This window comes from Acipenser ruthenus, chromosome 10 (assembly GCF_902713425.1).
Source record: "Acipenser ruthenus chromosome 10, fAciRut3.2 maternal haplotype, whole genome shotgun sequence".
In the NCBI taxonomy this organism is placed as follows: domain Eukaryota; kingdom Metazoa; phylum Chordata; class Actinopteri; order Acipenseriformes; family Acipenseridae; genus Acipenser; species Acipenser ruthenus.
Genome location: NC_081198.1, coordinates 48,774,431 through 48,796,299, shown reverse-complemented (window position 1 = coordinate 48,796,299; position 21,869 = coordinate 48,774,431). Strand labels below are relative to the sequence as shown.

Below are 21,869 nucleotides of genomic sequence, written 5' to 3'. Positions count from 1 at the left end.
AACTTTATGAGCTCTTCACAAGCGTGCAGCGCTGCACTGATGTGCTGCCAGCGACTGGACCGGCCTTCCCGACAACAAGACGTATAGTTACCGGACTACGTACTGTACGTTTTAACAATAGCCTCCTAGAGCACTAAGACGTATTAGGGATCTTACAGAGGAAAAAAAAGAAAGCCCTGCGTGTGTGACTCCGCTGTACGGATCGATCGCAGTTCTCTTTGAAGCCAGGAAAAGGGAATGTGCGTTTGCAACCACAGATCAGTTCTCACGCAGCTGGGATCCCTGTGTGTGTGTGTGCGTGTGTGTGTGTGTCAGTGTGTGTGTCAGTGTGTGTGTGTCAGTGTGTGTGTGTGTCGGTGTGTGTCAGTGTGTGTGTGTCAGTGTGTGTGTGTGTGTCAGTGTGTGTGTTTGTGTGTGTCAGTGTGTGTGTGTGTCATTGTGTGTGTGCGTGTGTGTGTGTGTGTGTCAGTGTGTGTCAGTGTGTGTGTGTCAGTGTGTGTGTTTGTGTGTGTCAGTGTGTGTGTGTCATTGTGTGTGTGCGTGTGTGTGTGTGTGTCAGTGTGTCAGTGTGTGTGTGTCAGTGTGTGTGTGTCATTGTGTGTGTCTGTGTGTGTGTGTCTGTGTGTGTGTGTGTCAGTGTGTGTGTTTGTGTGTGTGTGTGTGTCAGTGTGTGTGTTTGTGTGTGTCAGTGTGTGTGTGTCATTGTGTGTGTGTGTGTTTGTGTGTGTGTGTGTGTGTCAGTATGTGTGTGTGTCAGTGTGTGTGTTTGTGTGTGTCAGTGTGTGTGTGTCAGTGTGTGTGTGTCATTGTGTGTGTGTGTGTGTGTGTGTGTGTGAATCTATAGCAAATAGATTCATTTAGGAGTGACAAACTGTTGACTCCACAACCTCAGCAGCACTAAAAGAAGCTTCAGTGAAGTGAATGGCAAGCATTTCAACTTTGTCAGTGCCTTCAATGAGGTGGTGTGTGAGTGGTAAAGGTGGACGAATGGGGTATTTCTTACATGTGAGCTGCAGTCCTTACCCTTTCTGTTTGAGAGAGCCTGCCATGTGCCCAATGTGCATTGTATTAGATGGTGTGCTGTCCAGTCAGGGCTGTGCTGACTCTACCTCACTCACATCAGTCCTAACTCACAGAGCGCTGAAGGCTGTCTGGTAAAGGGTCCACACCGACAGAGAGGGAGAGAGAGGGGGATGGAGGGAGGGAGAAAGGGAGAGAGAGAGAGCCGTTGAGAACAGCACGGTGTTGACAGTTATATTTCCCTGTTGGGGGCATTCACTTACTGGAATTGGCAGCAGCCCTCCGTTAGTAATTTACTCCACAAGAAAATTCAAAGCAGGGTGGAAACAGAAATATATAAAGTGACTGGTTCAAACTTAGATTTTATTAGTATTCTTATTCTTTTAACTGGGACTGTTTGATTGAAGGTCTCATGAAATAAAGTTTTTTAGATTACTAAAGAAGGGGGTATTGGAAGCTCGGACGCTATTTCCAGGAATCATAGAGTCAGATTCACTTGTGGTTTAGATTCATTACAGGGATATTCTTCTTTGTATTTGTATTGGTAAATAGAACAAATACAATCCGACCCCATATATGTGTTTCTTTGTGTGTCGGATTGTCTTCAAGCCCACATGTCTGCACTGGTGTAAACAGGAAAGATGACTCGCCCTGCAGTTCCCTCCTCCTTCCTGTAGGGGTCAGGAGCACATGGGGAGGGATGATTACAGGGTTTCTATTAATAAGGCTGGGAAACCTGTCATTTCCCCAGCACAGAGCCCTGCTGCGGAGGCGTGCAGCGGATGGAGGTCATTAAGAGCAGTACAGACTGTGATGGGACCGTGATGGGCTGGGACACACCTGCAGCCTGGACACCAACAAGAGTCTGGAAGCAGGGACTGGTTCGCTGCGCCAAACCTGCTATCCAAATCACAGACAAATCAAGGCTCTGTAAAGGTTATTTAGAAACAGGATAGTAACTTAGTAACTTAGCTGCCCTATTGAGTCCACTGACAGAATGATTTTTATTTCTCGTTTCCCAACATTAACCCTCCTGTTCAAGCTTGTGAACCCGTGTCTGTGCTTGTGCGAATCTCATACAGGAATATCAGCTGCATTTTCAGCACTACCCAGAGAATACCTCGCAGTCTTCTCTTCCAAGGTACCTCAAGAAAAGAATGAGCTCTGGGCTGGTTAGGGTCACAGGCGGGTTAAAAGCCCCCACACCTCAATACATTCAGATTTGTAAGTGGACCCCCTTCCCTCCTCCTTTTTTAAGCCTCATTTCCCCAAAACTACATTTGCATAAAATTTTAAAAAAGTTTTTTTGAACTTCACCTTAGATTTTGTGTGTTTGTATTTTGAAAAATAAATAGAGCACTTTTTCATTGTTTGGAGTTGAAACACTGCTATGTAAAAACACTGAGCGTTATATTAAACTCTGTGGGTGAAAAGCACTCTTTGAACGAGAAGAATATAAACAATAACATGCATCATGTGTTCTCTTCATTGGGACCTGTTTCATCTCCTCAGGGCGCAGGTACACTGGATTGCACTGGCTGGGTCAGAACCGGTTGTGTTGTGGTGAGATGGGTTTCAGAAGTTCAGCTGGGTCGGTACACTGTTTTCTGTAGAATCAGAATCTGTTAAGCAGTGGGGTGAATGTACAGCAGGGATAGAAATAAGACATATTGCATGACTTGATTAGCCCAGCCCCCAGTGTACAGGTAACAAGCTCAGGTGAGACTTATTAAACTCCCAGTAAAACCAGGAATGGATCAAACTTCTCTGTAATGGGAGTCTTATTCCCATCCCGGTACAGTTTCTCTGTCTTGGTGGTTGTTGTTTACAGTGTTAAAAGGCTGCATGACAGCTGGCTGGGTCGCTGCAGAGTGAAGTGAAAGGAGTCCGTTTTTGCCAGTACCAGAGACCGGAGTGAAAATGTGGAAGTGATTATTGTTTCAGATCAATGAATTTTTACTTTATTTTGGTGATGACTAACCAACCACCGCATCTGTTACCCTTCCATGCCAGTGTAAACTGGTGGCTACAGATCCTACATTGATCCCAGCTTTGCGGAGAGAGGTGGGGGAGGGAGTGGGGCACGTCGGAAACTCCGACTCTGTGTTTGTGTGGGCACGGCCCAATTTGAAAAGGCTGATTCACGAAGGCAGCTGTGTTCTTCAGCTGTAGGTCTGATTAAGGGCCCCTGCCTGTGAATAATCTAAACTGCTCTCTGGAAACCCTGTTTTACATCTAGTGCAGGTGTGATCCTGTGATAGTGTGAGACATTGAGCCTGTGATAGTGTGAGACGTGTAATCCTGTGATAGTGTGAGACCTGTAATCCTGTGATAGTGTGAGACCTGTAATCCTGTGATAGTGTGAGAAGTGTAATCCTGTGATAGTGTGAGAAGTGTAATCCTGTGATAGTGTGAGACCTGTAATCCTGTGATAGTGTGAGACGTGTAATCCTGTGATAGTGTGAGACGTGTAATCCTGTGATAGTGTGAGACGTGTAATCCTGTGATAGTGTGAGAAGTGTAATCCTGTGATAGTGTGAGACCTGTAATCCTGTGATAGTGTGAGACCTGTAATCCTGTGATAGTGTGAGACCTGTAATCCTGTGATAGTGTGAGACCTGTAATCCTGTGATAGTGTGAGACGTGTAATCCTGTGATAGTGTGAGAAGTGTAATCCTGTGATAGTGTGAGACCTGTAATCCTGTGATAGTGTGAGACCTGTAATCCTGTGATAGTGTGAGACCTGTAATCCTGTGATAGCGTTGGTTTATGAACAGGATTTTTTTTTTCTTTTACCAGCTATTTGATGAAGTGTTAGAAACCCGTGCCTTCACGCTGGCTATGAAGGAACTCTGTGATGTAACGCTCTTGTTCTGACGCTGTGCTGTGATGTAACTTTGTTGTTCTGCTGGAATGCTGATGGAATGGTATTGTTCTGATGGAACTCTGTGATGTAACGCTCTTGTTCTGACGCTGTGCTGTGATGTAACTCTGTTGTTCTGCTGGAATGCTGATGGAATGGTATTGTTCTGATGGAACTCTGTGATGTAACGCTCTTGTTCTGACGCTGTGCTGTGATGTAACTCTGTTGTTCTGCTGGAATGCTGATGGAATGGTATTGTTCTGATGGAACTCTGTGATGTAACGCTCTTGTTCTGACGCTGTGCTGTGATGTAACTCTGTTGTTCTGCTGGAATGCTGATGGAATGGTGTTGTTCTGATGGAACTCTGTGATGTAACGCTCTTGTTCTGACGCTGTGCTGTGATGTAACTCTGTTGTTCTGCTGGAATGCTGATGGAATGGTGTTGTTCTGATGGAACTCTGTGATGTAACGCTCTTGTTCTGACGCTGTGCTGTGATGTAACTCTGTTGTTCTGCTGGAATGCTGATGGAATGGTGTTGTTCTGATGGAACTCTGTGATGTAACGCTCTTGTTCTGACGCTGTGCTGTGATGTAACTCTGTTGTTCTCCTGGAATGCTGATGGAATGGTGTTGTTCTGATGGAACTCTGTCCCTGTATTGCTGCAGGTCTCATGATCCCCGTGTTCTGCGTGGTGGAGCAGATGGACAGTCCCCCGGATGTGGACAGTCGGGAGGAGCATGCCGAGTTTGTGTTGGTGCGGAAGGACGTCCTCTTCAAGCAGCTGGTGGAGACGGCTCTGCTGGCACTGGGGTTCTCCCACAGCTCGGCTGCACAGGCTCGGGGTACGAGAGTACTAGCACTATATCATACAGGAGAAAACCAGGAGACTGTGTTTCAGAGCTTATTACTCCAGAGTACATGACTATAAAAAGCAACTGTAACATTATTACATGAGCCAGAAACAGCCTCACACACCTAAACTGTCTCAAATGAAATACCTGCCGGATTTAGTTTAGACACTTTTATTTCTTGTTTTTTTTAACTTCACCAGGTTATTTTTCTCCTTTTGAAAAAAAAACAAGCAATTTACCCTTTTTTGAAAATCCCAAACCATTCGTATCACAATGTACAAGCCCACCCTGCAGCAGTCCGTCATGTTGTATTTGAACAGAGCTGCTGTATAAACTCTGTTATCCTGCTGTACCGCACCGAAAACAGAAATCCTCGTGCTAAAAGTTCAATTTAGAAAAAAAGTAAAAGAACAACAGCAACAAAAAAGCAATCCCCGAAACGCCTGCATTGTTTTTCATTCCCGTAATGGACAGATCAAACTCAGCAACTCCACCCACAGCCTTCATGCTTATTAAATGAATGCTTTTTGTTTTTAAACTAAGCGTTCATGTTAAATGAATAATTTCTGGCTTAAATGATACATTTTTCCTCTGTGGTTTACAACCAAAATTATACAGAGTCCACGCTATTTATTTTTTCCTTTTTGAATAGTGTCCTGCATAACTTTGACTCTGCGGTATTTTTAAACATTCCCCCAAAAAGAGCCTGTGTCTTTCTTTAATTAACGCAGACAGTAATCAACTGGGAGACAGTGTTTGTTTCAATTAGAAGGGCTCTGAAGGGTTTTGTACAATAAGCATATATAAAGAGAGATATTTTTAGTCTTCTGACAATTAAACGCTGGTAATAATTTTCCAAAGGGTTCAGGGTTGTTGTCATATGTAAGACATCAAGACACAACCGTAGATTTGTCATCGTGCAACTTGGGGATTGGGGCTGGGGTGAGGGCCGGGGGACAGGGCGGGGGAGAGTGGGTGGTCCCTGTGGTGCATCCAGAGGACAGAGGCTTCCATTGGACGCTGCAGTAAAAGTGCATTCTTACAGAGCGTTACTAGCCCGCAGTTTAACAGTCCCTGTAACTACAGCCCATTGCCTCTTTCATTATCGTTCTGGAGTGTGAGGAGAACCTTCTAAAAGTTCACCACGGTGTGTGTGTGTGTGTGTGTGTGTGTGTGTGTGTGTGTGTGTGTGCGCGTTTGTGTGTGTGTGTGTGCGCGTTTGTGTGTGTGTGTGTGTGTGTGTGTGCTCTTTCTTCTTTGCCCCCCCCGATTTTACTAGCTGCCCCCCACAGCCCACACTCCCCTCCCTCTCTCACATCCCCTCCCTCTCCCCTCTCCCAGGTCTGCAATCGGATCTGTTCCGAAGCCTGAGAACTTTTGAGAATGTTTATTCTAAAATTACAGCTTTAATGAAATTGGAGACGGGAGAGAAAGCATTTCAGAAAACAATTGCTGTGCGGTTTCCAAGCACACCAGAGAGAGAATACACAGAGACAGCGCAGAGCTGAACGAGAGACTCTCAGAGCAGCATCATCCTTGCTGGAACCGCTTGGTGCCCTCTCTCGCTTTTATTTTCCACCCCTGCGTTCACTTGGTAAACCAACAGAGAAAACATTCAAGGACTAAAGACCCCAGGCCAGCCCTTCAGGTCAAACATACTGCACCCTGGTTCAAGGGCTGCTGTCAGCAATCGCTTGCGCTGTGACAGTGACAGTCTAGCTGCTTGATCCGGTTGTACAGATAGACAATATCCTCGCAGGTCACGACTCCCATTGGAACCAGAGGTTTCCAGTTACAACTCAAGGGGAGATGCACAGGTCTGATAAATAAATCCTCAAGACTGATGGAATGGGATGTGTACGTCGCCAGCTCTGTACTCGACTCAACAGTGATCCTAATGAGATTAGTGCAGTTTAGTTCTGCAATTGGAATTCAGAGAGTGCAAGGGGAGGGAGGTAATGCGTGTGTGGGGCTCTCTATATAAAATCTCCTCAAGCATGATTATGAAAAATGTACACACTGAATTAGGCGATCTAAAGAAGAGGAAGCGATGTTTTATCAAGACCCTGCACTGAGCTCGGCAGCCTTGCTGCAGGACTCTGGTAAATCACATGCCATGCTTTTGCTGGGGTGTTCTCCAGGAGCTCGATAACAATCACTGACCTCACTGCATTCTACATGTCATAAAGCTTCCATAGAAACAGAGTGGTCTTTATCAGCAGATGTGTGAATGTGTGTGAGGCTCCATGCCAGCTGCTAGGAGTGCCACCAGCACAGTCACAGGTCCCTGTAATCAAGGCACCTGAAGGCAACATTGTTTAGATTCAAAAAGCATTCATCCAGGATTCCTTTCATTTCTCCTTTTCCAATTACTGTTTCCTTATTTCTTTTCTTCTTTTTTCCTTTCTTGCCTACGTGTCTAACTCACTCACACCCCTGCGAGCTCAATGTCCCATTTGTGGATAATTAACACATTGGGATCATTAAGAGACCCTTCGTGCTTTATCAAACGAGTCCACACTTCAAAATGTTTACTGTATCAATCCAAAACTGTTCCAACATTTAAAGACATTGACAATGACTTCTAGTGTTAATGTTCGTCGTTACATTTATTAGGTTTCTTTTAGTATTTCAAAATGTCGCACTGTTGAGTGTTTAATGGCGATGGACAAACAGATTCATTGGATCAAAGTGTAACAATTGTATTTGTAAAACGAAAGGTTGGTAAGGCTTCCCGCTAAAGAAATGACAGAAATGGATATACACTGTGAATGGGAGGGACCAGATCAGAAAATACTGCTTCGGTTGTGTAAAGCTCTTCACTGTGTTACCCTGATCAAAAGTCTCTGAAATTAAAATCAGCAGGTTGGGACATTTGATTGCAGCCTATTGACGTGTATTAAACAATGAATAGATGATTTAATTGCCTCTATAAGTGTAGATTATGTAAAGCTCAGCCTTGAACTGCAGGACTGTGTGCCAATGGGAAGTGCTCGCTTCTAACTATAAAATCTTATCTGAGTTTTGCTTTTAGTTTTGAATTTTAATCTAAAACTGCACCTTAGAAAGGAACAAGATAGTGTTTTGTGTTATTAGTGCTCATGGAGAGCACCAGCCCTCTCCCATAGTCAAAGCACAGCGCAGTGTAATAAAGCACAGTGAAAGCACCAGCCCTCTCCCATAGTCAAAGCACAGCGCAGTGTAATAAAGCACAGTGAAAGCACCAGCCCTCTCCCATAGTCAAAGCACAGCGCAGTGTAATAAAGCACAGTGAAAGCACCAGCCCTCTCCCATAGTCAAAGCACAGCACAGTGTAATAAAGCACAGTGAAAGCACTAGCCCTCTCCCATAGTCAAAGCACAGCGCAGTGTAATAAAGCACAGTGAAAGCACCAGCCCTCTCCCATAGTCAAAGCACAGCACAGTGTAATAAAGCACAGTGAAAGCACTAGCCCTCTCCCATAGTCAAAGCACAGCGCAGTGTAATAAAGCACAGTGAAAGCACCAGCCCTCTCCCATAGTCAAAGCACAGCGCAGTGTAATAAAGCACAGTGAAAGCACTAGCCCTCTCCCATAGTCAAAGCACAGCGCAGTGTAATAAAGCACAGTGAAAGCACCAGCCCTCTCCCATAGTCAAAGCACAGCACAGTGTAATAAAGCACAGTGAAAGCACTAGCCCTCTCCCATAGTCAAAGCACAGCACAGTGTAATAAAGCACAGTGAAAGCACTAGCCCTCTCCCATAGTCAAAGCACAGCGCAGTGTAATAAAGCACAGTGAAAGCACCAGCCCTCTCCCATAGTCAAAGCACAGCACAGTGTAATAAAGCACAGTGAAAGCACTAGCCCTCTCCCATAGTCAAAGCACAGCACAGTGTAATAAAGCACAGTGAAAGCACTAGCCCTCTCCCATAGTCAAAGCACAGCGCAGTGTAATAAAGCACAGTGAAAGCACCAGCCCTCTCCCATAGTCAAAGCACAGCACAGTGTAATAAAGCACAGTGAAAGCACTAGCCCTCTCCCATAGTCAAAGCACAGCACAGTGTAATAAAGCACAGTGAAAGCACTAGCCCTCTCCCATAGTCAAAGCACAGCGCAGTGTAATAAAGCACAGTGAAAGCACTAGCCCTCTCCCATAGTCAAAGCACAGCGCAGTGTAATAAAGCACAGTGAAATCATACCCACATTGTACCCTCTCCCGATCCAGAACAGCATGGCTAAAGAGGTGTAGGGTTGAACTATAATGACATTAGCACAACAATCCACATTTATAAAAAATCCTGTCTTATCAAGCTTCTCTCCTACAATAGCAGGGGGAAGAATTGAAATCATTTCCCAATGTTTTTAATTACGTGACATTTCAGGAAGTAAGTTACTTTGAGTCATCACAATCCGGGAACATCCAATTATTGCAGAGTACAGTACAGCGAGATGCCATAATACTTTGATATGAGTCAAAGCAATAAGACACAGTGAAAAGTCATCCCCTGTTGTAGCCATGCTGCTCATTCCCATGCACCTGCACAAAGTGGGACTCCTGACAGAAGCGGGTGTTCTCCAGAGGTCTGGCAATGTGCTTCCTCTCTTAAAAGGTTAGATAGTTCCTCACAGTGTGTGTTTGTGTTTGTGTTTGTGTGTCGGCACAGGGATCATCAAGGTGGGCCGTTGGAACCCGCTTCCGATCCACTACCTGAGCGACGAGCCAGAGGCCACGGTGGCAGACATGCTGCAGGACGTCTACCATGTGGTGACGCTGAGAATCCAGCTGCAGAGGTGAGGGGCAGCCAGGAGGGGGCTCCGTGGAGTCTGCATTCCGCCAGAGTTCCGAAACTATAAAAACTAAACAAGCTTCTTTTTTTCATACCTGCTCATTTGCAGTGAGTCTATTAGAGAGTTGTGTTATGAAAGCCTATGACAATAAAAACAACTGTAAAAATCTAGAGGTATTTCTATGGCGCCACTATCAGGGGTCTACCCATGTCACTTGTGTGCGTGTCCAGGCTTGGAGAGGTTTGAAAGCCGCTGCTGTATAGTAATCTAATCTACTTTGCCCAGCAGTCCGGTGAATTTTTTTTTTTTTTTTTAGCCGTGCCAAGCTGGAGGACTTGCCCGCGGAGCAGTGGAACCATGCCACTGTGCGGAACGCCCTAAAAGAGCTGCTGAAGGAGATGAACCAGAGCACACTGGCCAAGGAGTGCCCTCTCTCACAGGTCAGGTTACATGGACATTAACAAATTGCATAATAAATAAAGGAATTATGGCAATATATACGGGATCCAAAAAAACTGATTAACTGAAAATGTGCAAAAGAAAAATAAAAAAAAGAAACCCATTCAAATTATTTGTCCCAGGCACCCTGATCATGTGGCACAAGATGGGTCTATTCACTGTGGCTTGAATAGCCAGCAATGTGGCGGCCAGGGCAACATAACCATAAACAGCTCTGGTCTCGTGCATCTGATCTACAAACACAAAAAACAAAATATTTATTTATCGGAAAATAGGTCCTTGTGCCTTCAATGTCGCCATTTCTCTTATTTTGTAAGAGAAATGAGTTTGTGTGAAAATGTTTGTTTACTGCACCGAGGTGGGTCTGTCTTCAGCGCTGCAGCAACATTCCAAAACACGTGCGTTCAAGACATGGTCAGACTCCTGACATGGTCATCTACCGGAAATACACAAGTAGGACCTCATTATGAAGGTCTGAATCTCCTCTTTCCAATGACGTATCGCAGGGCTGTCTCTCACAGTGCCTGAGTAAAAAGAGTTAAAGGGCCAGGTCGCTGGTGGGCTATTTAAGACCCTGAAAAGGTTAAGAAGTATTTATTATGTATTAAATAATTTAATCGGTTAACTTATTTTCAAAACAAGAAAAGCTGTCCTGTCTTTGAATAGTAAATATTTTAATATGTACAGTTAGTTAAAAACACAAGCCAGTTGTGGGCTGATAAACCATTCCTATATTATCAAAGTTTAAAGATACTGATACCTGACATGTGTATTGCATTCTGCCTTTGATAGGTGTGTGTGTGTGTGTGTGAAAAACAAAAAAACAGAGAGAGTAACCCAATGTCTCCCTCTGGTTTAATAAAAGCGTTCCCCAGAGCACTTTAGGGCTCAAATTCACTCAATAATACCACGCCATATGTAGAAAGCTTATTATGACACCCAAGTGGTTAATATGTTATCGGCATCAGAAGATTGCAGAGCTGTCTCCCAGGATGAAACCACACTCACTGCTGTTGCTTATTAGACTGTTTGTGCTGCTGAGCCCTGCTGAAACTGGAGGGGAGGGACAGCCCTTCATCCTTCATCTGTGTGTGTGTGTGTGATCCTTCAGGAGATGAAGAGGGGGGTTTGAACCGGGATCTCCTGTCTCCCAGTCCTTTTCCCTAACCACAAAGCCACAGGGCTGTGGGAGAGCTGTCAGAGTCAGAGATTTACTAGATTTCTGACTCTGCCAAGAACAGTTCACAGCTGAAGTGCGTTTCCTTTTCCTAAAGATTACACCACCGCCACTTCATTTTCTGTTTCCTGCTGCTTTACCCATCCAATTAAGTGAGGTTTCCCATATTTTGAAGCGTTGCAGAGATGAATGGCAGAGACACAGGCTCATAGATCTATCGAGGCAGGGACGACTGATCTGGGAGCCAAGGCTCTCACACATTTGCAGCTTCACCCCAGTCAGACTGCTATAGACACCCCCCACCCCCCACCCCCCGCCAGGGTCTTTGGGCCCCCAAAAACCCTGCTGTACAACTTTAAACCCCACACAACTTAATCATAATGTGACCCCACAAAAATTGAGAACGCTTTAGTTAAGGGATCCGTTATGAGTGGTTGTAAACATAATGTTACAAACAGTTAAGATAATAGCACTCAATTACAACACACATTTAAGATCATTTTCTGCTATAACATTTTATAAGAATGTTCTGATATACACTATTACATCATTCATGTATATAAACAGTATTATAGTCTTATTTATGGATTTCACAGTCTATTGAGCATCTATAGAGCCTTTATGAAGTGCTTCTTGCAGGGCCGGCGGTGGCGCTGGAGTTGTAGGGTTAGTGAAAGCCTCTTCCTATCCTCCTCTTTGTTGATTACACCCAGTTGGAAAGTTCTGCCCGAACAGACAGAGTGATCTGTGAGAATTATCCTCCAGGAGCTTCCTGGCCAGCTGAACAGAGAGACAGAAAGTTGAAACAGAACATCGTAGGGAAGCTGGCAGAAGGGAAAGCTCATGTTTAATTGAATTCCTTGGGCACAATCAACAGCTTTATAAGCAAATCTTAGCCTGACAGATAAAAAGAGCAGTTTTTAAAGTATGTAAAACACTCTCCATGTTTGCTATGTCCTTCCTTTCCTAGCTGTGTGTGGGAGGGGAGACGACGACAGTTCTCTAGATTGCCTTGTGCTCATTTCAGGTTGGCTTACTTAAAATTCAACCCGGGCCTGAGCTGGAATAGACAGATCGTAGTCAAGCACCGGATAGTATTGTGCAATTTGCCCAGACCACTGAAATAAGTTCAGAGCCCAGGCAGTGTCCCAGAATAGTGTTGCTGAGTCCTGTCTCCTCTCCACAGAGTATGATCTCCTCAATCGTGAACAGCACCTACTACGCTAACGTCTCCTCTACCAAGTGCCAGGAGTTCGGCCGCTGGTACAAGAAATACAAGAAGCTTAAAGGTGAGGAGAGGTCCAGGGGGGAGCATGGTACTGACAGGGAGGGGGCGACTTTATAACAGGTGGAGGCTGGGCCTGAACCGGCAACCTCGTGCGCTGCAGGCTAGCGTCTTAACCACAATGCAAATTCGTGGTTTTAGAGCTTTTAACATTATCTCATCTCATCAAGAGGGGACCCAATCCGTAACGGCAGGGCATCACACAACACTGCCCGCTACATTCACATGACCATAGCAATGTCTTTGTCTTCATAGCTCTACTGTCTAAGCAGAGAAGTTGTGACTCGTTGAGATAGCATGCTTAAAAACATCATGGTCTTAGCTGAGCTCAACATGGTTTGAATTATGTGCTAATGTCTTTTTTAATAAAGTAGTGGGAACTAAACGATTCCCTCCTAATCAAAACCATAGTTTCCTAAAGTTAAACTCGGGGATTCTGTTACAGATAACCATATATAGATGGCCCGGCATGAAGAATGCGCCTCTTTACTTAGAAATCATTTTAAAAATGGAGTAATTACACTGTGAACCAGATCAAAGTAAACACAACCCAAAACACAGAATAAAAAGCTCTGTTTGCTGAGAAATAGCTTCGGGTTACAGAATAGGGTTTTTTAGTTTTGTTTTTTGCGTTTCAAAAACAACTCAGGGATAGAAAGCAGCCGGCCTCTGAGTGCCGCTCATCAGGAACAGATGCTAAAAGGACTAGAGCAGAAATGCGATTGGACAAAAGAAACCCACAAACCTCATTGGCTGCAGCGGCTGTCAATCTTTATTAAGTTTAATGAAGATCACATTTTATTGGAGTAAATAAAGGTCAGGCTCTTTTATGCGGGAAGAGCAGCATATTTTCCAATTTATTTAGATATCTAGGTTTACTATCCATCAATGTATGCTTTTCTTACAATTCCTTTTGCAGCCATTGGTTCATTTCAGCCGATTCTCAAGAACAAATTTAGGTTGATATTCACGCCGTCACAGATAGCCCAGCAGGGCTGCAGGCAGCTGGGCAGGGCTGTGCCTGGACTGGGATCTGGTTCAGACTGGGATTTGCCTGTTAATATCTTTAGGGGCTGGGGCGCTGTGATTATCCTCTACAGTCAATGCATCTGCATTGCAGGTCTTGTGCTAAGTTTTGGATTGACTGGAGTGTGTGTGTGTGTGTGTGCATGTGTGTGTGTATCTGTGTGTGCATGTGAGTACATGCGTTTGTGCTTTTGTCTGTCTGTGTGTCTGTGTGTACGTGTGTATGCCTGAGTGTTTATAAAGTTGTCGTCTCTGAAGCTCTTTTTCATGGCTCTGCTGAGATGTTCTGAGTATTCAGAGTGGAGCATATGAGATAATTATACCCTGCCTCACCAAAGCAGTGACAGAAATAATCTGGCATCTAAACTGGAGAACCCTGGCAGGTAATTGTTCACCAGTGGAAGAGTCTCCTATTGTCAAGATCAAACCATCCCAATGTACTGTTCGTTGCGCAATGCTGGGGAGCAGGCTTCTTATGAAATTGAGCATTCGCACATATCACACGTTGAACTGCATTCAGTGACTGTAAGGATCTACCAACAAACACAAACTCCAGAGCTGGTCCAGTTGGCAAAGGCATTGTAACCAGTTTATCAAGCCTCCCTATGATCTACTGTCTCCCTCTCTCTTCTATGCTCTACTCATCTATATCCTCGCTCTCTTCTCTACTGTCTCCCTCTCTGTCTTTTCTACTACTCCCCTTTTCTCTCCCTTTTCTCTACTCTCGATGAATCTCACTCCAGGATTGTGGCTTGTGTCCTGTTGTAATCAAGGTGTTTTCTCGGCAGTGTTTTTCCCTTGCTGTCAGTGTGATGCGTTCTCCGTTCTCACCCTTTGTTTTCATGTCCCTTTTTCTTCCTCTATCCAGGGGATTACTTAGAGAAGATGTGGGCGGGAAGAGAAAACACGGAAATCAAAGGTGAGAATACTCGGACTCTACTTGCTCTGAATCATCTCATCAGCCCCCCACTGTCTCTTTCAATAGTCAAGTCAATGTGAATATGGCTGTGCTTTAAATGCTTGAAACAGTGTGAGTCAAAAATATAGTCGTCTAAGAGACAAGGGACCTGTAATTTCTACTATGAGCAACTTTCAGGCAAATTGGCCACTCCATGGTGCATTTATGAAGTGGGCAATTTACCCACAGTAGACAATCGGGCCCAGGGTCAGGTGTAAAAATGCGATTTATTCTAAATCATCTTTACAATACAAGAAGGTGAACCTGCAATGCAATGAATGTGGTGCTAAATCTGATGTAACATGCAGGCACATTATAACAGGTGAGCAGCAGGAGAGAGTGTGACACTGTCTTTTCCCGTCCCCATCCCCTATAGTGGAGAGAGACAACCTGTCTGAGTTCTGCGTCCTGGGCCAGCGTCCCTCACACCTGCCCGGCCTGACCCAGCTGAGCTCGCTGGGTGGAGGGGGGGAGCGAGAACCTCAACAGCAGCAGCCCCCCCCTCACAACCAGCTGCATCACAGCCCCCCCCTGCGCAGCCAGGTCCCCCCCGGAGCCACGCTGCAGCCCCTCATGGGCCCCACAGGCCTGCTCTCCCCCCAGCTCAACCCCCAGCTGGTCCGGCAGCAGCTGGCCATGGCGCACCTCATCAACCAGCAGCTAGCAGTCAGCCGGCTCCTCGCACACCAGCACCCCCAGGGCATCAACCAGCAGTTCCTGAACCACCCGCCCATCCCGCGCCCTGCCAAGCCCGTCGAACCCGGCTCCAACCCCAGTGGCGTGGAGGTCTCGCCCGAAATCTACCAGCAGGTGCGGGACGAGCTGAAGAGAGCCAGCGTCTCACAGGCCGTCTTCGCCAGGGTGGCTTTCAACAGGACGCAGGTGAGCAGGCGAACGATACAAGCCATACTTTACAACATCCTTATATTCACCTTGCTGTCACCTTAAGTCATCCACACTGATGCCTTAATTTCTGTTGTGATTAGGACCCATATTGCTCTCTCTCTTAAGACATAAATAAAATAATTTTTGAAGGCTTTGAATAACAACACACACCCTGATTCATGGGCAGAGATCATTTCCTCCTGGCTGTTGGTTTGTTAATAATTGTCACTTGTTTGTGCTTTATATGAATGATCAGATAGAGACAATCAGAGTGAGTCTGTAGCTGTGAGTCTCTATCCATAAGTTTATACTCATGGCTATAGACTCACAGCTATAGACTCACTGCTATAGACACAGCTATAGACTCACAGCTATAGACACAGCTATAGACTGTAGCAAAGTGTCACCTGTGTCACCAATTACACCTCTACAAATACTGTTTTCTATCTGTCTGTCTATCTATCTATCTATCTATCTATCTATCTATCTATCTATCTATTTATTTTTTATATATGGTTGCTGAAGCCACTTGAACTTTGGTCAAAGTAATTTGAGTAGGACAAAACCAAAGCAGTTGTGTCAGTGGTTGTGCATCAGTGGCTGTGTGGATCCGTGTCTGTGAGAGCTGGGCTGAACAGTATCAGGTGTGCTAGTTCCTCCCTGACTCTGCCCTGGTCACAGAGTGGGGGGACGCACAGTCAAACAGCCCAGAGGACTCCCAGCGTGGCCCCCAGGGGTCCCCTGCTTTTGCTACGGCCGCTGTGTACACACCCCCCATCGTGAGGATGAGCCGTTCCGCTCCACCTGCCACGTAATGCAACCACTTGCATTAATCTAAAAATTAAGCACAGATTCATCAAATATGCAGCATGCTCGTGTGCAATTAAAAAAGAAGAGGTTTAACCATTTTGTTAACTATTTCCAAACGCCAGTGACCTACATTACTGGGGCTCTTAAAAGTGTGCTGAATCGCAGGGGTCTCAGAGCACTAAACGAAGGATGAGAAAAGAGTTTCAAAGAGCTGTCTGGAAAAATAACTGCCAACTTTGCAAGCTTTGATCGTGCATTCACTTGTCATTGCTTGTTTGTGTTTTGGGGTTGAAGGTTTTCAGATTAATACAGCTGCCTCTGCAGAGCTGCAGGTGGGAGAGACATTCCTTTAGCACCCTTTTTATTTGGTAATGTAACAGATTCCCTGATTGGGATCGGGGCAGGGTGAGGGGTATTGTATTATAACTACACTGCAGGGCAGCTCCAGCACAACAGTTAAACTGCTGTCTAACTACACTGCTCGGCTGCTGTTTGCATCAGCGTATGCTTTTCCCTGCAGCTGTGTTTTGTGATCTTCCTCCCCCTCCCCTCCCCTCTGCAAGTTCAGCAGCATGCACACCTGGCTTATTCCGTTTGTGCAAATATAAATTCTGCCTCATTAGATTCCAAATAAGCATTTGTTTTAGAGGGTGGAAATTGTTTTGCATCGTGGGAGCTGAGCTCTGTGCAGGTATGTGAGGGAAAGGTTGAGTTCTGTGTGTCAGTCCGTCAGGCTGCTCTGTACACTGAGCACATCCTCCTGCTGCTGTGGCTGATTGGAGCTGTTTCCATCAGGCAAGGCTGAAGGGTTACTGTACAATAAGAAAGCTATCAGTACCTTGCAGTGAGTGAGGGACCCACAGACTGTAGTGATTGTGTGAGGGTCTGTGTTCGTGTGTGTGTGTGAGTGCATGTGTGTGTGAGTGTGTGTGAGTGTGTGTGTGTGTGTGTGTGTGTGTGTGTGTGTGTGTGTGTGTGTGTGAGTATGTGTGTGAGTGTGTGAGGGACCCACAGACAGTAGTGATTGTGTGTGTGTGTGCGTGTGTGTGTGTGTGTGTACATGTGTGTGTGTGTGAGTGCATGTGTGTGTGAGTGTGTGTGAGTGCATGTGTGTGTGTGCGTGTGTGTGTGTGTGTGGCGTGAGTGTGTGAGGGACCCAAAGACTGTAGTGATTGTGTGAGGGACTGTGTGTGTGCGTGTGTGTGTTTGAGTGCATGTGTGTGTGAGTGTGTGTGAGTGTGTGTGTGTGTGTGTACGTGTGAGTGTGTGTGTGTGTGAGTGCATGTGTGTGTGAGTGTGTGTGAGTGCATGTGTGTGTGTGTGTGTGTGTGTGTGTGTGTGTGTGTGTGTGTGCAGCGAGCCCCTCTGACCGTGCCTGTGTGTTGTGCTTGTGTGTGCAGCGAGCCCCTCTGACCGTGCCTGTGTGTTGTGTGTGTGTGTGCAGCGAGCTCCTCTGACCGTGCCTGTGTGTTGTGTGTGTGTGTGTGCAGCGAGCCCCTCTGACCGTGCCTGTGTGTTGTGTGTGTGTGTGCAGCGAGCTCCTCTGACCGTGCCTGTGTGTTGTGTGTGTGTGTGTGCAGCGAGCCCCTCTGACTGTGCCTGTGTGTTGTGCTTGTGTGTGCAGCGAGCCCCTCTGACCGTGCCTGTGTGTTGTGTGTGTGTGTGCAGCGAGCTCCTCTGACCGTGCCTGTGTGTGTTTGTGTGTGTATGTGTGTGTGTCTGTGTGTGCAGCGAGCCCCTCTGACCGTGCCTGTGTGTGTTTGTGTGTGTGTGTGTGTCTGTGTGTGCAGCGAGCCCCTCTGACCGTGCCTGTGTGTTGTGTGTGTGTGTGCAGCGAGCTCCTCTGACCGTGCCTGTGTGTTGTGTGTGTGTGTGTGCAGCGAGCCCCTCTGACCGTGCCTGTGTGTTGTGTGTGTATGTGTGTGTGTCTGTGTGTGCAGCGAGCCCCTCTGACCGTGCCTGTGTGTGTTTGTGTGTGTGTGTGTGTCTGTGTGTGCAGCGAGCCCCTCTGACCGTGCCTGTGTGTTGTGTGTGTGTGTGTGCAGCGAGCCCCTCTGACCGTGCCTGTGTGTGTTTGTGTGTGTGTGTGTGTCTGTGTGTGCAGCGAGCCCCTCTGACCGTGCCTGTGTGTTGTGTGTGTGTGTGCAGCGAGCCCCTCTGACCGTGCCTGTGTGTTGTGTGTGTATGTGTGCAGCGAGCCCCTCTGACCGTGCCTGTGTGTGTTTGTGTGTGTTGTGTGTGTGTGTGTGCAGCGAGCTCCTCTGACCGTGCCTGTGTGTTTTCTGTGTGTGTGTGCAGCGAGCCCCTCTGACCGTGCCTGTGTGTTGTGTGTGTGTGTGTGCAGCGAGCTCCTCTGACCGTGCCTGTGTGTTGTGTGTGTGTGTGTGCAGCGAGCCCCTCTGACCGTGCCTGTGTGTTGTGTGTGTGTGTGTGCAGCGAGCCCCTCTGACCGTGCCTGTGTGTTGTGTGCCAGGGCCTGCTCTCTGAGATCCTGAGGAAGGAGGAGGACCCACGTTCAGCTTCGCAGTCGCTGCTCGTGAACCTGAAGGCCATGCAGAACTTTCTGAATCTCCCCGAGGCCGAGCGGGACCGAATCTACCAGGAGGAGAGAGAGCGCAGTATGAACCCGGCCGCAGGGCTGCCCTCCCCCAGCACAGCCCCCCCCGGGGTCCCGCGCCTGCCGCAGGTATGCACAAACACACAGGACACAGGACAGCTCAGGGACAGACTGGGCTGCAGTGTGGAAGGTGGTGGATTTGAGTAGCTCAGTGGTTAGAGCGTTGGGCTGCAGTGTGGAAGGTGGTGGGTTTGATTAGCTCAGTGGTTAGAGCGCTGGGCTGCAGTGTGGAAGGTGGTGTGTTTGAGTAGTTCAGTGGTTAGAGCGCTGGGCTGCAGTGTGGAAGGTGGTGGGTTTGAGTAGCTCAGTGGTTAGGGGAAGACCTGGGCTGCAGTGTGGACATTTTTTTAATGGTGTTTAAAACATCATCTGTGGAAACCACACGAAATAAAGAAAAGCAAAGCAGGGTTGTGGCGCTCAGAGGTGCACGTATCTGTGTGTGTTTGTTTTGCTGTTTCATTTCCGCTGATTTCGTCAGTGAAATTAGCAGAAAGCGCTTTGCATAATGGCAATGAAAAAAGAAAGAGTCAGTCGGGAGTGCCTTTAGTCTGGCTTTAATAAAGAATGAGACAAGCTTGCGGGAGCGCGTTATGGAGAGTAACAATTTATCATTTAGGGAGCAATTTACTCCTTTTTATTGGGGGAGAGCGGGTCGCCCCTCCTTGCTCCGAGCTGCCCGTGTCTCTGTCTCTCTCGGTGTGACTGGGATGGTGAGGGGGGGACGGAGCGCAGTGCTGAACTGGGTTAAGTGTCGTCTCTCTCGGTCCCAGCAGGAGCAGTGTCGCTGAACCGCAATCCTTCCTAATCACAATTAACCTGATTAGGAGAGCGGGCGCACACAGGCCCTCTCCAGATAATGCCGTTTTGGCATCAGGCGTCGGCTCCGCTCACACTCTCTGCACAGATGGCTGCCTCCATAGCAGTTGGGGCCCTCTCCTCTCTCCTGTCTTCTCTCTCCCTCTCCCCCTCCCCCTCCCTCTTCTATCTCTGTATAATAAAGAGTCACAGAATGCACATGTTTGATATCTAACGGTTATCTGATCTCGCTTATCTGATCTCCACATATTATTCTTTTAATCTGCTGATAATCAAGGGTGCATCTTCTATGCCTTCATAGGACAATATGAAATGTGTTTGCAAACTAATTCAGTTTTGGATAATCAAGTGGCAGCTGTATTAACTGCACATAGTGTTATAACCTGCCTGTGTCTGCTGACTACCAAAAGGACCAAAGGGCCTCTGTCCGGCTCCCACCCTCTGTCACTATATTGAAATACATGCAGACATACAGATGTACATATATACATACATTTGGCATGCCTTTGACATTGGTCTGAATGTCCCTCATTTTGAGCTGCTGCTGATCTTGGGTGAGAACAATGACACAGCTTCTGAAAACTACATGATATTGTTATAGTTGTTATTAGATGGATGCCCCTCCCTTGGTATTTCCTGTAACACAGTTTATGAATGTGCCCTGCTCCCCGGAAGATGACCCATTCCTCCAGGTTTATACATGTTAAAAAATGCAAAATAAACCCTGAATGCTTCAGAACGCTTGTGTTTTTGATCCGGATGCCCCTCACTCTCTCCCTCCCTCCCTCTCTCTCTCTCTCCCCCTCTCTGTCTCTGTCTCTCCAGTTGAAGCCCCCCGGCCCCAGCCCAGACTTGCCCCTGAAGGTGGAGGGTCTGGGAATGTGCATCACCTCCATCATCTATGATGAGATCCAGCAGGAGATGAAGCGAGCCAAGGTGTCCCAGGCACTCTTCGCCAAGGTGGCTGCCAACAAGAGCCAGGTGAGCAGAGCTGTGACTCTCCCTCATCGCTGCGGGCCCCACATCACTTCAAAGGGCAACAGGAATGTGTGCAACTCCTGACTCTTAAAGGGGTAATGGCTGGTTTTGCATCTCGATGTTGAAACCTCCTTACATATTGTGATACATATGATGCAGTGATGTCTAAAGGTTAATTACTGTGCAGTGGGTCGGATTTTGTCACTGGAGGAAAATTGTCTACATCATAAATTTACTATGGAGTGGGCAATGTGCCCGTAGTTTGCCCACAGTGGGGAAATATAGGCCAGCGGTTGCAGGTAGAATGTAACAGTGTTCTCCCATTGCATTTACAGTGTGTGCACAGGGCTTGTTGTTACTATGCAGTCTGAGCTCTATGCACATGTTTCCATTCTGCTGCAGAACAGCTTCTAGCGCAAGCAGACACTGGAACCCCCTCCAGACTCCTACCGACACACACCTACTGTCAGTCTCGCTCCTGATTAGGTTACACACAATTGTTACCAATCTCATTTATTGCAATAGACAGTTATTGAATTCAGAAGCAAAGAAGCAACAGGAGTGGACTATTCACTGCAGTAGAGCAAGGAGAGGAGAGAGTATTAATGGTCCCAGCTTTCATTGCCTTCCGACACACCAGCATAGACTCCAGGGCAATCATACACATTGCATTGCATTTCATTTCTTACATCACATTGCCATTTAACTGCAGTGCTTCCCGAGGTCTGCCCCAGTATCTGCGTGTGTGCATGGCAGTGTGTGAGGCGTGTGCTTTAGCCTGCAGTCATTACACTGCAGTCTCACCCATCCACACACCCACTCAAGTGAGGGACTGGGAGGCAGTGTGGTGCAGGGCATAGTGCCGAGGGACTGAGAGGCAGTGTGGTGCAGGGCATAGTGCCGAGGGACTGGGAGGGGGGCAGTGTGGTGCAGGGCATAGAGCCGAGGGACTGGGAGGCAGTGTGGAGGAGGGTATAGAGCCGAGGGACTGGGAGGCAGTGTGGTGCAGGGCATAGAGCCGAGGGACTGGGAGGCAGTGTGGTACAGGGCATAGAGCCGAGGGACTGGGAGGCAGTGTGGTGCAGGGCATAGTGCCGAGGGACTGGGAGGGGGGCAGTGTGGTGCAGGGTATAGTGCTGAGGGACTGGGAGGCAGTGTGGTGCAGGGCATAGAGCCAAGGGACTGGGAGGCAGTGTGGTGTAGGGCATAGAGCCAAGGGACTGGGAGGGGGGCAGTGGGGTGTAGTGGTTTGAGCTGAGGAACTGGTAGGAAGGCAGTGCGGTCTAGTGGTTAGAGCTGAGGGACTAGGAAGGAGGCAGTGTGATCTAGTGGTTAGAGCTGAGGGACTGGGGGGG

At 47.1% G+C, this 21,869-nt stretch overlaps 1 protein-coding gene across 9 annotated transcripts in view; it reads left to right on the top strand.

The window, feature by feature from the left end:
• Positions 1 to 21,869, top strand: part of LOC117402971 (DNA-binding protein SATB2-like) — a 49,002-nt gene that overhangs the window by 13,072 nt on the left and 14,061 nt on the right. For 8 of the 9 annotated variants that reach the window (XR_009329754.1, XR_009329755.1, XR_009329753.1 and 5 more), the window contains 8 exons: positions 4,551 to 4,727; positions 9,380 to 9,506; positions 9,820 to 9,943; positions 12,326 to 12,428; positions 14,319 to 14,369; positions 14,785 to 15,290; positions 18,577 to 18,789; positions 20,362 to 20,517. Coding sequence is in view for 3 of the 9 variants with exons in the window: in XM_034004749.3 (XP_033860640.2) it covers positions 4,551 to 4,727; positions 9,380 to 9,506; positions 9,820 to 9,943; positions 12,326 to 12,428; positions 14,319 to 14,369; positions 14,785 to 15,290; positions 18,577 to 18,789; positions 20,362 to 20,517 (1,457 nt within the window). In the remaining 6 variants the exon portion in view is untranslated. The remainder of the gene's footprint in view (positions 1 to 4,550; positions 4,728 to 9,379; positions 9,507 to 9,819; positions 9,944 to 12,325; positions 12,429 to 14,318; positions 14,370 to 14,784; positions 15,291 to 18,576; positions 18,790 to 20,361; positions 20,518 to 21,869) is intronic. The other variant, XM_059032455.1, reaches the window with a different exon arrangement.